Raw genomic sequence first — 15,837 nt, 5'->3', positions numbered from 1 at the left:
GGTCGCACATTGTAAGATTCCCCTTCTGTGAAATGTCCAGAACAGGTAATTCCTTAGGGACAGAAAGCAACAAAGCAAGACCCCGTCTCTACAAAAATTAAAAAAAAATTTTTTTTAAAGTTGGGCATGGAGGTGTGGTGTGCACCTATAGTCCCCCGCTACTCAGGAGGCTGAGGTAGGAAGGTCACTTGAGCCTAGGAGTTCAAGGTTGTGCCACTGCACTCCAGCCTGAGCGACAGAGTGAGACCCCGTCTCCAAAAAAAAAAAAACGAATGGAAGGCAAGTCACAGCGTTGGTAAGGGGCCCAGGAGTGCCTCATTGAGAAGGTGACATTTGAGCAGAGGTTTGAAGGAGGGCATGAGCTTCCCAGGCAGAAGGAATCTGCAATGAAACCTATCTTGAAGTTTCCTGTTTTCTTAAATAGTCCTGAGAATTTGGCATCGTACTCCGTATTATGTTCATTTCTTATGTTTTAGTCCCAAATATTTTGGCAAACTCAAGGGCAGAAATCGCCCCTCGTTCCTGGCCCCAGGATAAGCTCGCGGGCCACAGGGTCCCAGCGCCGTCCCCCGCCCTCCCCCGCGCCGTCCCCGGGTGGTAGCGGCCCGCTTCGCTCAGTGTCAAACCCCGCCCCGACTCCGCCCCACAGAGGAAACGACACCGCCGTCGCCCCGCCCCCGGAACCGAGACGACGCGCATGCCCAGCGCGGCCTCGCGCACGCGCTCTCTGCAGCCTCCCTTGACCTCTGACCTGCTGGCCGCCCTTGATTCCCGGCCGTGGGGCCAGGAAGCGGAGCCCGCGCCCCCGAGGCAGAGCCGCCATGGTGAGGCCCGAGTCGGGCGCTGCCAGGGGAGGGGAGACAGAGTCAGAGTCGGGGCCTGGGCGGGGGCGGGGCGGCGAGTTCCGGGCCGGGCTGCGGGCGCCGTGCGTGCCCTGTGGGAAGCAGGGTCGCACCTGCGGGACTGAGGCCGGCCGCGGCGGCGGCCTCCGGATCAGGGAAAGCCGCCTGTCTGCGAGGCAGGGTGGACTTGGCTGGCCGGAAGCAGCCCAGCAAATGTGGTCGCCCTGTACCCAACCCGCGTGTGAGCGAGCACCTGCGGGCAGCGGAGGCGGAGGCTAGGTCCGCCCGGGATTATCTACCCTGCCCCGGATCCTGTGGCTCTGCAGAGTCGATGTTGTCGCCCTGTTATCCCCATTTGAAAGTGGACTTTTCCAAGGCAGCGGCAGATCTGGGACTTATAGGCCTCGAGCATCGAACACTGAGCGTTTCTGCGGTACCATCGGTACCTAGAGCCAGTCCACAGACCTGTGCCGCACTGACTGCGCCAGGTTGCCTGGGGAACCTTTAAAACTGCAGATTTTTTTTTTTTTTTTTTTTGAGAGGAAGTCTCATTCTGTTGCCCAGGCGAGTGCCGTGGCGTCAGGCTAGCTCACAGCAACCTCAAACTCCTGGGCTCAAGCGATCCTCCTGCCTCAGCCTCCCGAGTAGCTGGGACTACCTGTGTGCACCACCACGCCCGGCTAATTTTTCTATATTTACTAGAGACGGGGTCTCGCTCTTGCTTAGGCTGGTCTCAAACGCCTGAGCTCAAGCTATCCTCCCGCCTCAGCCTCAGCCTCCCAGAGTGCTAGGATTAAAGGCATGAGCCACCGGGCCTGGCTAAAAATGCAGATTCTTGAGCTCTATCCCTGCAGGCTCGCTCTGTACAAGTTCCCCAGGTGATTCTGAGGCAGCCGGTTTGGGGAGCCACTTCTTAACTAGCAGTAAGGATAGTGTAACAGCTTACAGGTGCCAGGCCATGAGCTGAGGCTTTGTGTAGATTCTCCCGTTGAATTCTTCTGAAGTCATGTTGTCATTGTCCCCATTTTACAGATAAGGAACCTGAAGCTCAGAGAATTTGATTCTTCCAGGGTCATGTATCCCACAGCGTCAGAGACATTGTTTGGGCCCAGCTTTTTCCGTGTCCCAAGAATACACATTTACCAACACATTGTTCCCGCCTTGTGATGGCCACTGCCATTTATTGAGGACCTACGATGAGCCCTCACTGAACTGGGTCCTTAGCATGTGTTACCTCATTTAACTCTGAGCCACCCTCAAAGCTGAATAAAATATAGCTCTGGAGGAGTTTGTATCCTAGAGGAGACAGCAGGCGAGTCCATAAAATAAGACAGTGTGACATATATTTTTTTTTCATTTTTTTTTAATAATAATAGAGACAGGGTCTCGCTCTTGTTCAGGCTGGTCTCAAACTCCTGAGCTTAAGCAATCCTCCTGCCTCGGCCTCCCAGAGTGCTAGGATTACAGGCGTGAGCCACCGCGCCCAGTCTAGTGTGACATGTATTAATAGGGAAAGAAAGTGCTATAGGAAGGTATACATGGGAGGAGCCTGGGAATGTTTCACAGGGGGGGAATGGGAGTGGCGTGACAGGCTAAGTCCTGAAGGATGTTGGGTTTTGACAGAGTATCATGGTAGGAGGGAGCATATTCAAGGTGGAGAAACTTGGAGCAGCAGCAAAGACATTGAAGAGTGAAGTATGAAGGCCGATCTAGGAGTAGAGGGTGTGGCTGCAGCCTGGAGAGGTGTAAGGGGGAGAAAAAAACCCAAGAAATAAGTTGAGACCAGACAGAGCTGTGAATGCCAAGCTGAGGAGTGGACTGAATTTGCAAGCGGTGGTGGTGAACTGCGTGTTTTGTTCTTTAGCAGAGAAGTTAGGAGACATTTGGAAACCTGTCTGGGGACATAGAGTTTATGAGACTCTGGCTTGGCCAAAGCAAAGCTGATGGTGGTCAAGTCTCATTCATTCAAATGTGTATTGGACACTTGCTGCACCAGCCACTGGCCAGACCCCCTGGGCATACCGGGGCAAATGCTACAGTTGTGGTCCTGACCTTCCTCCTGGTCAGTAGTGCTGCCAGCAGCTGCCTGGAGGGTCCTTGGGTGACTAGCGCCCCCTTCCTGTGTCAGTGCATCCATGAGAAGGGGGTGAGTCTCATGGCGGTGTGCTCGCCAACACGAGAGCTGGGAGCTGTGCCTGGAAGGAACATTGCACACGGATCCTCTCTTGGTGCATGTGACACAAGTGAAGATAAGCCCCATTCCTGAATGCCCCCCAAGTGTTGTCTGTTGTCCCTTGCCCCAGATGCAGGGCTTTGGTCCTGCCTTGGGCCACATTGCTCCCCGATGAGAAAGTGTATGTGCTGACCACCGTGGGTCCCAGTTCGGAGTCTTACAGCTCTGACCTGTGACCTCTGCTCTCTGACAACTTCAGGCTTGAAGTTGGATACCACATCAGCTGGTTGCTTCAGGCCCGAGTGTCAGTGGACAGTGGGATGTTTTGGGGCCTTCTGGGAGGAGCCTCAGCTAGTGGCTGTTTTGATCACCTGTGGTAGCTGCAGGTGGCAGAGCTGTGCTCCCCATGTATCCTCAGCTCTGAGCTCAGCCTGACCCATAGCTGGTGCTCAGGGAACGTTTGGCTGCTGAGTAGGTGGATGAGAGGCTTGGCTGCACCACTGAGCAGTAGACCATTCAGCTCCAAGCAGGGTCTAGTCGGGAAGCAAAGGCAGCTGTTGAGTTCCTGCTCTGGGGCTCATAGTCCTCTGAGGAAGGTATTCTCTCCATTCTGCAGTTAAGAAAAGAGGTTCAGAGAGGTTGAATAATTTGTTCAGGTCCACACAGCTGTCCAGAAACAAAGCTAGAATTCTGGTCCGGGTCAGCGTTGTTCTAATTCTTCTTTGCTGCCTCCCAGCTCCCGGGGGAACGTAGTGTGACGTTTTGCAGCCTTCACCCTTGAGGAATCACAGGGCCTGTATCAGATGAGCTGCTGTATTGGAAGAAGCTTTGTTACTCCATAGCTCCTGGTCATTGTCAAGTTTTGTGAAACCAAGAATATAATAAATGAAAGGCCACGTTTGTTGAGCACCTACTGTGTCATTAGGCACTGTGTCAGGCATTTTACAGGCGTTATTTAATCCCTACGATGGCTGTATTGGTGGCCACATTTTATGGGTGAGGAAACTGAGACTCAAGGAGGTTGAGAACTTGTCAAGGGTTACACAGCTGGGATTTGCCCACAGGTCGTCCCAGAGCCTGCTGGTGTGCCCATTGCACCACACCGCCTCTTCTGGGAGGTGCCTCCCACAGGAACCTTGGTGGCCTCAACCAGCCAGCCAACCGGGCAGCTCCCTAGGCGGCTGGGATAGCTACTGAAACTGCAGGTCAGCCCACCTTCCCTGCAGCTCTGGGCAGCCGGAGGCACAGGCCCCACGCTGCTTTGGTTGGAAGTGTGTAAGGGATGGTTGGGGGAGCTCCCTGTCCCAACTTCAGTTCTTAATGTTTGTCATTTAGCAACAGTCATCGGCCTCAGCAGAAAAGTAAACAAGTGATTGCAAGGCAAGTGATGGCAGCAGATGGTGGGGGGGCAGTGTTCCAGTCTGGGGGAGCCCTCTGGAGTCATCTACTGGCCTGTCAGCGTCTGTCGTTCAGCTGGGACCAGCGTTCCATCTCAGAGCCTCCCTTTCCACGTGGGAGTGGCTTTAGGCAAGGAGGGGAGAAGCCAGGTGAGAGACTCGTGGGCGGGTGCACCCATTCATTGTTCCTCCTCACACCTGCAGCACAGCTGGCTGCGGCCGCCCTGGCTTTGATCACAGGAGGGTCTTCTCTGGGTTCTGCTTTCCAGAGCTTATGAAAATTCCACCTACTTGTGAAATCCAAACCCACTTCTGTTCATTCCCCTAACGGCCCATAATCACATCCCGCCTGTGAGGAAAGAGCAGGTCCTTGGAGGCTGAGCACGGCCAGTTCTGGAGTCTGGAATCCACTGGAATCTGACAGGCCCCGTTTGGCCTGTGGGTTGGGTTCTTGATGCTTGTCGCCTGCTCAGTCGTCTTCCCTCCACCCCCCGGGGTCCACCCACCCCCCCGGGTCCCGCATAGTGTGGCCTTAGGTTTCCCCCCTGCCTCCCGCACACACTCACCGTGTGTCCTGGGGCCAATCACTAACCTCTTGAGTTGTCAGGATTAAGTGGCACGGTAAATAGAACGTGTTTGGCACGGTGCCTGGCACACAGACTCAGTTGATACTTGTTGACTGAGAGGAATTCTAACTACAGAAAACTACAAAGAGGGCAGTCAGTCGGCTGTGCCACGTGAGCACTGTCAACCTGCGGCGAGCGTTCTTCCAACGTCCTCCCGCACCTGCGTTTCTACCATTTCGCGTGCCTGCCACCCTTTGCTATGCGCTGTCTATATGTGATGTCTTTGCTTCACAGTAAGATCTGTGCATTTTTCAGTGCTGTCCGCCTTCCTGTCTCCTCCGGCCAGCCTAGGCTACTGGCTGCTCCTGGGACACCCCTTATACTTTCTCTCCTCCCAGTTCTGGCTCAGCCCAGAAATCCCCAATATTTCTGTCATATTCTACCCGCTCTTCAAAACTCAGCCCAGGAGAGGTACCCTCTTCTCCCAGAGTCTCCAGCTCATGCCCGAGTTTCCCTCTGTGGATTCTCCACGCTCTGGCGTGTCTTGCTGAGACTCCCTGCGTGCCTCAGAGGCGCGTGGCGTCCGCCACAGTCGCAGGGTTTGCACAACCTCGCTATGCCGCAGCTGGTTTCCCTGCCAGGCCGTGTGGGTGTGGCCAGCTTTGATGACAGAGACCAGGTTCTGCTGTCTGTGTACTCCGTGCTGGCAGAGTAGACTCAGGAGGTGGATGAGCGAGTGAAGCACTGGCTGAAGAAATGAACTAGGCCTACTCTGCGTCATCACTTGGTCCGTAGTGTGTTTGTCTGAATACCCTCCTAGTGGGCATTTAGCTCCTTGAAGGTGGAGACTGCCGCGTTAGCGTCTTTGGTGAATTTGTTGTGTTGAATGGGACAAACTCAAAAAAAAAAAAAAATCACAGGACTCGAATAGAGCTGGGAGAATTAGGATGGATCTGAGTTTCCCCACTTGTAACATAAATGTTGGACCAGATGATCTTGGAAGCACAGGAGGCATCATCATTGGCCCTGGGATCGAGAAAGAGTTAGTGGCAGCTCTGGGTCTGTCTCTGTGTCCCAACTTCCAGGCCACAGTGCTTCTCTCTAAAGCTGGTGGCCTCTGTCCCCTGTGTCAACTGGTGCAGCTTTTATCAGGGTGCTTTGGGGGAGGCCTGTGGCTGCAGCTCTGTGCGTCATCACCTCAGATCTCCAGCGACCTTGCCACTCTGCATTCGTTTCCAGGGTCCCCTCTCTGAGGGCCCTAAGAATGCGGCTTGCTAACCAGGTGCCTGCTTTGCCCACAGGCCAAGTACCTGGCCCAGATCATTGTGATGGGGGTGCAGGTGGTGGGCAGGGCCTTCGCCCGGGCCTTGCGGCAGGAGTTTGCAGGTAAGCCAGGACCCCTGTCTCCCCCTGCCCGGGCTGGGAGCTCCTGCCCAGGCTGGATTTTTGCCCTGGCTGTGGGCGCTTGGGCTTGCTGGCTGTCAATGCAGGGATCCCCCTCAGGCTGGAGTTCTGCCGCTTGGGTAGCCTGGTGCACTTTCCTGTGGCCGGGGTGGTGCCAGGCTTTGGGACATTCCTACATGAGGGAGACGTTTGTCTTCAGTGCTGCTTGGTTAGTGTGAGCAGCCCAGCAGGAGTCAGCAAACTGGCCCACCTGGCTACCTGTTTTTGTAAATAAAGTTTTATTGGAACACAGCCCTCCGCAACCCCTTTTAGGCAGAATTGAGTAATTCCAACACAGACTAACGGGCCTGCAAAGCCTGAGCTATTTACTGTCTGACCCTTTAAGAAAACATTTACTGGCCCCTGACTTTAGGAGTCACCAAAAGGGAAGGGGTGGCCCACTCAGCCGGCTCTGGTAGTCCCAGCAGAGCCAGTGCCACCTCTCCACACCCACAGCTTCACTCCAGTCCCCACCATGGCCTAAAGCTCCCCCAGAATGAGAGGAGAAGAGGGACAGGGTCATCTTGTCATCTCGGTGGGGATCAGGAGTGAGGTTTGATGGTCAGACCCTGCCCTTACCTTCCTGTGGGCCATGTCTGTCCTCACTTTCCCAACCCCCCCATTCCCTAAAAAAGAAACCACTTCTGGGGAAGAAAAAGCTCCTGGCGGCCTCTGTCCCTCTTCTCCTGTGCCACCTGGCAGGAGTGAGCCACCCACTTGGTTGGCCCAAGGGGAGCTATGGTCTGCTAAGGGCTGAGCGATCACCCCGTGTCCACACAGCCAGCCGGGCAGCAGCTGATGCCCGGGGACGCGCTGGACACAAGTCTGCAGCCGCATCCAACCTCTCCGGCCTCAGCCTCCAGGAGGCACAGCAGATTCTCAACGTCTCCAAGCTGAGCCCTGAGGAGGTCCAGAAGGTGAGGCCACCAAGCCATCCCCAGACATGCCTTACCTGGACTGGCCATAAGTTGGGGGATTGGGGAGCATGGCGGGGGTCAGGTGCAGATGCTCTGGCCACACCAGCTCAGACTCTGACTTGGGGGAGCCGCTGTTGCTTGTTTTGGGGCCGAAGCAGGGCAGTCATAGAGACAGTTTGCCACCAGCAGCTGAGCCCACCGTCACCAGCACTGTTCACAGCTCTGTCCCTCAGTGGTCACGCGGCTTCCTGTGCTACACACACGGTTCTTGGGGTGGAGGGGTAGAGCCCTGCGGCCTCCCCGTCTCCAGCCCAGTCTGCAAGCCCTCTCACCTGTCCTCTCTCCGCAGAACTACGAACACTTATTTAAGGTGAATGATAAATCCGTGGGTGGCTCCTTCTACCTGCAGTCAAAGGTGAGTGGTCTTTGATTCTGGGAGGGGGATAAGCCATGGGAGTCGAGCTCCCAGCCGCCTCTCACTTGAGGTCCCTCATTTCCAGGCAGGGGGGCTGGCATTAGGCAGTGGCAGGCAGGAAAGTGTACAGGGAGGGCCCCATGAACTGCCACTCCTTCTGGCTGCCTTAGCTCCATGGGGCCCAGCCAGTCAGGCTGTGCCACCCTGGACAGCAGCCCTCCCAGCAGCTGAGACTTTGAAGGAGCAGGAGCACCAGCTGGTGATATGCGAGAACTAGCCCTCTGGCACGTGCGTGGTGCGTCGGCTCGGGCACCCAGGCCACCCCTTCCACCCTGGGGCTCTGCTGAAGGAGGCATCACCTCCACCCAGGGCTCTCCAGGCAGGAAGTCAGCCTGGGCTGGGAAGAGGCCCGTCCCGGGCTGGCAAGGGCACGGTGCAGAGGCTCCCTCGGCCTGATTATCTGTGACCCCCCACCTCAGGTGGTCCGAGCGAAGGAGCGCCTGGATGAGGAACTCAGAATCCAGGCCCAGGAGGACAGAGAGAAAGGACAGACGCCCAAGACGTGACTGCTCGGCTCCCCCCACCCTGCCCCGCCGCCTCTAATTTATAGCTCAGTAATAAATGTCTTTTCCGCATTTCTGTGTGCACGTAGGTTCCAGAGGGCAAGCTGCTCTTCCTGCCAGTTGTAGGGCTGTGCGTGCTGGGGCCAGGAGAGGCAGCAGCTTCTGACAGCCCAGAGGGGCTGGGGTGGCGAGGTTGGCGGCCAGCCGGGTCCCGGCCAAGTTCTATCACGTACCGGACGCAGCGGCTCGTGCTTCTGCAGTGCCCGCGCCAGCACCAGGCTCCCTTCCGGGGCATCCTGCCAGACCCCGGCCCTCCCACAGGGCGGAGGCCCCCTGCCCCAGAGCTCTGTCCCAGGCCACCTCTCCCTGGGGCCGGTTTGAATGCAGCATCTCAGGAATCGGGGTGGAATGCCCCGGTGTGTGGCTGAGGAAGACAGGCTTTCGGCTCGTGGACTGAGGTGCCGCTCACTAGTCGCAGGGGGCAGTAGCTGGACAAGGATCTGAACCTTGTGATGCTTAGTCTGGAATCTTCTGTCTCGGCTCCCAGCACCTGTGCCCCCTGAGCACCCACCTCCTTCCCTCCCAGCATCTGTTCTCAGCAGGATGAGGGGCACCTGCGTGGTCAGGGCCCGGTGGACCAGCTCCTGGCACGTCCACAACACAGAAACCATCTTTGCAACTCACTTTTATTGTTTCTTTATAAACTTCCTCTCACATGGAGGAATATATTGTTATAGTCATTAGCTTATCTCTTTTTTTTTTTTTAAACTCTATGCTAACAGCAATGGAGCCAAGAGGAGGGAAACAAGCTACAATAGAAAGGCACTTAGAACCTGTTAAAATACTGATATCCTGGAATGTGCAACAACAAACCAACAACAACAAAAAGTACACCGGCCTTCTGAGCCTGGTCTATCACCGAATCACATGCTGAGCTAATGTCACCTTCCAGTGCCCTGTTCCTCTGCTCTGCTTGATCTCAAACCCACAGCCCCACCAGGGCCTTAAGGCCTGGGCCCCTAGCGGGGTGGGGGTGCTTGGGTCCTGGGTGGGGCCCAAAGAAAGGAGACCGGCTCCCTCCTACTTGCTCACAGCCCCTTCGAGGGGCAGAGCCAGCACAGCCAGGCCCTGTCAGGGCTGGGGTCCTAAGGCCAGCAGCAGGGCGGCCAGGTCAGGGTGACCCCTCTGGGACAGAAGGGCAGTCCAGGAAAGGATGGGGTGAGCAGAGCTGCTCAGAGGAACGCAGGGTTCCAGAGGACCCCACTGCTGCTGGTAGCTCCTTTGTTCTGCAGATGGGGAAGTGGAAGGGCTTGGCCACTCTGCAGCCTGGTAACAGGACAGACCCAGAAGCCAGAGCTCCCACCTGGCAGGTGGGCAGGGGGCGGTGAGAGGCCCAGGGTGGGGAGGCACCACCGTGGGATCTGGCAGTGGGCTATTGGGCATGGGGGCCTCCTGCCATAGGCCCTGAGCAGCACAGATGCTGGGGGAGCTGGTTGAGGGGGTTAAGGGGTAGGGGACACACCTCCAGGAAAGAGGCCCAGCTGGGAGAGCCAGAGGAGACACCGTACCTCAGGCCCCCCTTCCCAGGCAGAGGGGCCACCCCTAAGCGTAGCTCCCTTCCCTGAGTCCCCCCGACATGTGCTGACACTCGGCACCCCCAGACTGGGAGCTGACCCCAGGCAGTATCTCCTTCCCGGACCAGGACTGATGCTCTGCAGGGCGGCACTGCTCAGGCCGAGCCCAGCTGGGCAGGGATACAAAGATGGAGCTCGGCCTGGCCCCACCTGCTCCCTGAGCTGGCGCTGGGCCAGATGCCCAGGTCACCTGGGAGTCCTGGCCCCACAGCTGCCCATCTAGCACCTCCCCTCCAGCTCGGGGTTCCCTCAGGCCTGTTCCCACGCATCCAGGGTGCTCTGGGTGGAAGGAGGCCCAGGGTGCAGGGCCAGGTGAGTGGTCAGCTGTACCCTCCCTTCGGCAGTGCTATCTGCCTGGGCCTGGGTGACTGAGGAGGGACAGCTGGCACAGCAGGCCCCCCTTCTCCTAGGAGCTGGGAGGCACCTTGTCAGGGGCAGGGGGGGCTTTGCCTGTGTCTGTCTTGCTCTCCCTCTGGAGGGTGGGCCAGAGGGAAAGGGGTCCAAGGAGCCCCCAGGACAGAGGCTGAGTGAGGGGGCTGGGGCCTCTGCTCCTGTAGCTGATCACACGGTGGGGGGGGAGCCTGGTGCCCACAGGGAGGGCAGATGCCACCCACCCGTCCCCACTGCTGGGGCATGGGCAGCAGGCTCTGCCATCCCCATAGGTGGCAGGTAGGGAGGTGGGCGAGCTGCCTAGGTTGGCCGCTGGATGAGGGAGGCACCAGGGGGGGAGAGCGAGGGGGACCTAGGGCAGGGGAGGATCTTAAAGAAGCTGTGGGACAGCAGGGCCCGAGGGGAGTGAGGCCTCAGCACCCAGAGCACGGCTCTCCCCGGACAGCAGGTCCGGGTCGTCACTCGGTAGCCGGAAGCCAGCAATGACCTAGCACCATCCTTGCTGCCCGGCAGGCTGGGCACAGCCAGCCAGGCCCCGGGGCAGTAGGACATTATTGCTATTTCGCAGAGAGTTTCCGTTCGTCTGGGCAGGGCCAGGGTACCGGCCGGGCTGCCTCCGGTGTCCCCTGGGGGTGTCAGTTCACCACGGCCGGTTTGAGCAGCACGGAGCCCGGTGGGATGACCACCCAGCCAGGGGCCAGTGCCTCTGGGCTGCTGGCTGCCGAGCTCATGCCCGTGGACAGGTCCAGCACAGTACCTGGCAGCAGGGGGAGTCCGTCAGGGCTAGGCCGGGAGCAGCTGCTCTCCGTCCTTTCGAGGGGCGTCTTGCGGCCCTCCATGCTGAGGGCCCTGGCGGGCACCGGCCCACGCCCCTTCTCCCCCTCGGCCTTGCCGCCAGCGGAACCAGCGAGGAGGGAGACCACAGGCAGGCCCAGTCCGCCAGCCCCGAAGGGTGAGGGTAGCAGTGGGTTCTTGGCCAGATTGAGAGGCAGGACAGGGCCCATACCCCCCCCACCTCCACCGCCCCCGCCATTGCCACAGGCCAGGGCGCTGAGGTCCAGGGGACCAGGGGCCAGGGGCAGGGGTAGGCCCGGCAGGCCGGGGCCTCCAAAGAGGGCGGCAGGGTTGGGGATAATGATCTGGGCTCCACTGACATAGGGGCTGCTGTCAGGGGTGGGCAGTGGCGGTTTGGGGGGTGGGCGCAGCTGCAGGAGCTCTTGCTGCTCGTGGGACACGAAGTGACCGTGGGCCTTGATGTGCTTGCGCAGTGAGCTGGGGTCCGTGTAGCGCTTGTGGCAGCCGGGCATCTTGCAGTAGTAGGGCTTGTCCACGTAGTGGGTGCGAGTGTGCTTGAAGCGGTCACTGGAGTTGGAGTAGCGCTTGTTGCAGCCCTCGTAGGGGCAGACATAGGGCTTCTCACCTGCAGGGTCGTGCGGTGCCGCCGTGAGGGGCCTCTCCCCATCCCAGGTCTCCCCTTGCATTCAGCATCCCCCAGACCAAGAGCCCCAGCCCCATGAGAGCACAGACTCTCCCATTCTTGGAGGGGGGTCTCCCCAGTACCTGGCAGGAGATCTGACCCCAGGCAGGGGCACCAGGACATGGCAGCTGAGAACCCACCCTTGTCAGCCCTGCTCTGCTACAGTGTTCTCCACGGCGGAACACAAGCTTGGAGACCGTCGTCATACCGGGCGCCCAGCATGGACCACGGACGAGGCATCTGCCTGAGTGCCAGCCACCCTTGCATTTGGCCCCTGCGCAGCAAAAAGGCTCGAGATTCACCGAGCGTCTGCCACTGCGCTGGTCAGGGCAGGAGCCACATTTGGCCACTGAGCCTTTGACACGTGGCTCTCCAGAGGGAGATGTGCTGTGAGGCTGATACACGCACCAGGTTGCGAAGACTTTGTATGACATGAAGAATTTCAGTGTCTCATTGATTTGTTTTTAATATTGAAATAACATTCTGGATATATTGGGTTCACGGAACTATATGATTACAATGAATTTCACCTATTTCTTTTTGCTTTTCATGCGGTGACTAGGAAATTTAAAAGTAGGTCTGTGGCTCCACCGCCAGGGCTGCTCTGCTGTGGGCTCGGGGTGCGGTGAGAAGTGAAGCAGATGCAGCCTCTGCCCTCACAGAGGTGGCATTAGATGATCGTACAGACAGTGGCCATGCTCCAAGAGCGCAGGCTGGGGTCTGACCCACAGGAAAGGCTTCCCCTAGCAAGCAGCACTTGCAAAGGGACCACCAGCCACTGAGGTGTGCCCTCATCTCTGAGGCCCGGCCCTTCCTTAGAGTCCCCCGCCCCCGGGGCCTGCCCAGCCGAGCTGCCCGGCGCCAGCCTCACCTGTGTGTGAGCGGTTGTGAATCTTCAGGTTCTCCAGGCGGGAGAAGCTCTTGTTGCAGGTGGGACAGCGGTGAGGCTTCTCGTTGGTGTGCGTGCGGATGTGGATGAGCATCTTGTACCTGCTCCGGGGGAGAGGGAGGAGGCTCAGCTCGCTGGAGGCCCGAGCCCCAAGCTTCTCCCTCCTCCCCTTCTCCCCCACCTCACCTGGCGTTGAAGCCACGGCCGTGACGGGCACAGCCCTCCCAGTGGCAGCAGTAGCCCGCGTCCTTCTCGGGCTTGACATGGTAGTCATTGACGTGGTCCACCAGGTCTTGCAGGAGCTCGAAGAGCTGGTTACACTGCGGGGCCAGGAAGGGTTCTGAGCCCATGTGGGGTGGCCGGCCTGCCCCAGACCCCACACCACCCTCCTGGCCCCCACTCACTTTGGCCCAGCGACACACCAGCTGCTTGGGCAGGGGCAGCTCTGGCGAGAGGCACTTGTCCTTGGGGGAGGTGAGGAAGGAGGAAGCAGGCAGGTGCAGGGCCCCCCCGGAGCCCAGGGGCAGGAAGAACTGGAAGGAGCTGGGGACGCCATCCAAGTAGCGCAGTGGCTGGAAGTCCTATGGGCAAGGGGACAGCTGGTTGGGGCCCTGCTGAGTCAGCAGGCCTGGCCCCCTCTGTCCGCTTCCGTAGTGGGCTGAACGGTGTCCCCCAAAGACACATTCGAGTCCCGCACCACCGCCTGCCCCGTACCCGCGCATGTGACCTGATTTGGAAATAGGGTCTTTGCAGATGTAATGAAGTGAAAATGAGGTCATCCTGGATTGGGGTGGGCCCTAAGCCGGCGACTGGTGTCTGTGTAAGAGAAAGAGGGAGATGCGGACAGGAGGGAGAAGGCCGTGTGAAGACACGCTCGGGCGACGCAGCTACCACACTAGGAATGCCAAGGACTGCCGGAAGCCACCGGAAGCTAGGACACAGGCAAGGAAGGACTCTTCAAGTCCCTAGAGCCTTTGAGGCAGCATGGCCCTGCCGCTACCTTGACTTCAGACCGTAGCCCCTGGAACCGCAAGCGAGTAACTCGTGTCTGTTGTTTTGAGCCACTCAGTTTGGAGATGCATTGTCACGGCGGCCCCAGGAAACCAACAGCCCTCTCTCTGGAACCCCCTCCTTACCGGAGCAGCAGGCACTGGGGGCAGGTCTCCATTGCCCTGGCGTTCAGGGGACAGTGAGCTGCTGCCGTTGGGCGAGTCCAGCCCAGACGGTGGGGACAAGCTGAGGTCCACCAGAGGGGCTGTTGAAAAGCGTCCTTCCACCTTCTCAGGGAACTTGGGGTTCAGCAGGAAGCCTAAGGGAGAGGCATGGCTCAGGGAGTGCTGGCGCCACTCTGGGGCCCAGGTGTCTGAGGAGCACCTTTATAGCTGACAGTAAGACGACATTGCCCGTCACATTTGACCTCTGCCACCACGGGAGCTCGGCCACTTGTAAGAGGGGAAGTGGGAAGTACCCACTTCGCAGGTGGGAACAGCCTGGCACGCAGAGTGAGTAACCGAATAGGACCCGAACCCGGGGCCTCTGGCTCCCAGGCATACTGGCAGGTAGGGACTTTTCTAACTTTCCCCAGGCCCTTTCCTGCCTCAGTGCTCCCTTCTTTAAAATGAGAGGTTTGAGCTGGGCTGTTTCCAGAGCCTTCCAGCACTGGCATGTAAATCCAGTGTTCAGGGACCTCTTGGAGGCAGAGCAGGAGGGGTGAGCACCAGGCATCCCTGAAAAGCACTTGCTGGGCTGGGTCCCCAACCTACAGCCCTGGTTTACCCGCTGCACTGCCTCAAAGCCCACGAGTCGAGCTCATAGGACCTTTGCTACTCCTGGGACCCCCTGCCCCCTGTACCAGCTAATTCACGTCCTCCCAGGGCCCTCAGCTTGAATTCCGGCGCTATGTGCCAGCTCACGAGCTCCTCCCTCCAAAGCTACCCTGGTGAGGGGATGAACAGTGGTGGGGGCAGCACCGTGAGCCAAGCTGGGAGGGCTGCGGCTGCAGGCCGGGACGGACACACCTCGGGCACTCTTCCCATGGCCACTGCTCGAGCACGGCTCAGTCCCTTTGCCCTGCTTGGGGGCAGTACCTGAGGGCGGGGAGCCTGGAGAGCCAGGCGTGGGGCTGTCGTCCACCAGGCCGAGCTCCCTGTGCAGAGCACGGGGTCGGACCACACCCAGCGTCCTCTCCCTCTTCTCTCTCGCCGCCCGGAGCTTGGTGATGCTCAGCTTCAAGTCGAGCGGTTCGTCCAAGGAGTGCATTGTGATGGGGCTGGAGGTGGCAGCAGGCAGTGGGGGGCTGGTCTTCAGGCAGGAACCTGGGGAAGAACAGGAGCTGCGCTGTGACACTATGACCCCAGGCTCCTCCTTGGGCTGCACCCATTAAAGCCCACAGGAGCAGGGAGAGATGGTGTGAGGCTGTCTTCCTGGGTACGGGGACCTCCGAGTGGCTGGTCAGCAGGTATCACGGAGAGAGCCAGCCACTGACTCAGAGGTTCCACATCCACTGCCCTTGGGTCTTTAGGGGGAGGCGAAGCTCATGGTCTCCACTTTGCCATGAAACTGAGTTTTAGAGGCACGGCCTCAGGTCGCAGAGCTAGGAAGTGACAGAGCCATCAGATTCAAGGCTGAAGGCCAGATCTCCCTGGAACTGGCAGCGAGTCCTAACAGTCATTTCTGACGGAGTGGGAAGCCACGCCCAGTTTGAGCCCGAAGACCCAAAACCAGGCCAGGGGAGGAAGGTGGCCGTTGGCATTCCGCACTGTGCCGGGCATTCACGTGCCTGGCAGGCAGCTCCGACCACCTCAAGGAAACCTGGCAAGCTGGAGGGACTGGGCGCAGGCAGGGGCCCCTCCACCCTCCCAGGTGAGGCCGGCAGGAGAGGCTTCAGGAGCCACAGGCAGGCTGAGGGCTCATAGCCACCACCAGGGGGCAGCTGGGGACTGTGGCCTGGCCAGGCCAGCTGGGGCAAGGCTGGTGGAGGGGTAGACCAGCTCTGTCTGGTGCTTAATAAAAACATATATATTAACTTTCACTGGTGATGATATTCCTTTATTGTAAGTTCTCACGCTGTAATTTTCATCATTTTCTTAGAATTTCTCACTGGCGTAATTTTCTTCATATACAAATGAACT

At 58.7% G+C, this 15,837-nt stretch overlaps 2 protein-coding genes across 3 annotated transcripts; one reads left to right on the top strand and one right to left on the bottom strand.

The window, feature by feature from the left end:
- The first annotated feature begins 693 nt into the window (after positions 1-693).
- Positions 694-8,388, top strand: PAM16 (presequence translocase-associated motor 16 homolog (S. cerevisiae)). 2 transcript variants are annotated; one of them, XM_012647706.1, is made up of 5 exons: positions 694-824; positions 6,280-6,364; positions 7,202-7,338; positions 7,688-7,753; positions 8,233-8,388. In XM_012647706.1, exons 1-5 carry the CDS (start codon positions 822-824, stop codon positions 8,317-8,319), a joined length of 378 nt encoding a protein of 125 aa, XP_012503160.1. In that variant the 5' UTR covers positions 694-821; the 3' UTR covers positions 8,320-8,388. The 2 variants fall into 2 exon arrangements, with proteins under 2 accessions (XP_012503160.1, XP_012503159.1); XM_012647705.1 differs by lacking the exon at positions 694-824 and adding an exon at positions 4,356-4,562.
- Positions 8,389-10,485: 2,097 nt separating this feature from the next.
- GLIS2 (GLIS family zinc finger 2) lies at positions 10,486-15,006 on the bottom strand. Its single transcript, XM_012647578.1, has 6 exons — positions 14,794-15,006; positions 13,843-14,015; positions 13,111-13,287; positions 12,893-13,026; positions 12,689-12,807; positions 10,486-11,760 (listed from the first exon to the last, which is right to left on the bottom strand). The coding sequence occupies exons 1-6, from the start codon at positions 14,963-14,965 to the stop codon at positions 10,976-10,978; spliced, it is 1,560 nt and encodes a 519-aa protein (XP_012503032.1). The 5' UTR covers positions 14,966-15,006; the 3' UTR covers positions 10,486-10,975.
- Between the last annotated feature and the right edge of the window lie 831 nt (positions 15,007-15,837).

Source organism: Propithecus coquereli, unplaced genomic scaffold (genome assembly GCF_000956105.1).
Source record: "Propithecus coquereli isolate 6110/MARCELLA unplaced genomic scaffold, Pcoq_1.0 Scaffold27, whole genome shotgun sequence".
Lineage (NCBI taxonomy): Eukaryota > Metazoa > Chordata > Mammalia > Primates > Indriidae > Propithecus > Propithecus coquereli.
Note: the sequence above shows the minus strand (reverse complement) of the source record. Positions and strands in the feature narration are given on the sequence as shown.

Coding starts and splice junctions, on each gene's coding strand:
- PAM16 (XM_012647705.1), top strand. CDS start 4,413: ATGGTGGGGGGGCAGTGTTCCAGTCTGGGGGAGCCCTCTGGAGTCATC. Junction 4,563..6,279: donor GCAAGGAGGGGAGAAGCCAG/GTGAGAGACTCG, acceptor CTTTGCCCACAG/GCCAAGTACCTGGCCCAGAT. Junction 7,339..7,687: donor GCCCTGAGGAGGTCCAGAAG/GTGAGGCCACCA, acceptor CTCTCTCCGCAG/AACTACGAACACTTATTTAA.
- GLIS2 (XM_012647578.1), bottom strand. CDS start 14,965: ATGCACTCCTTGGACGAACCGCTCGACTTGAAGCTGAGCATCACCAAG. Junction 14,016..14,793: donor TCCAGGCTCCCCGCCCTCAG/GTACTGCCCCCA, acceptor CCTCTCCCTTAG/GCTTCCTGCTGAACCCCAAG. Junction 13,027..13,110: donor TGGTGTGTCGCTGGGCCAAA/GTGAGTGGGGGC, acceptor CTGGCCCCGCAG/TGTAACCAGCTCTTCGAGCT.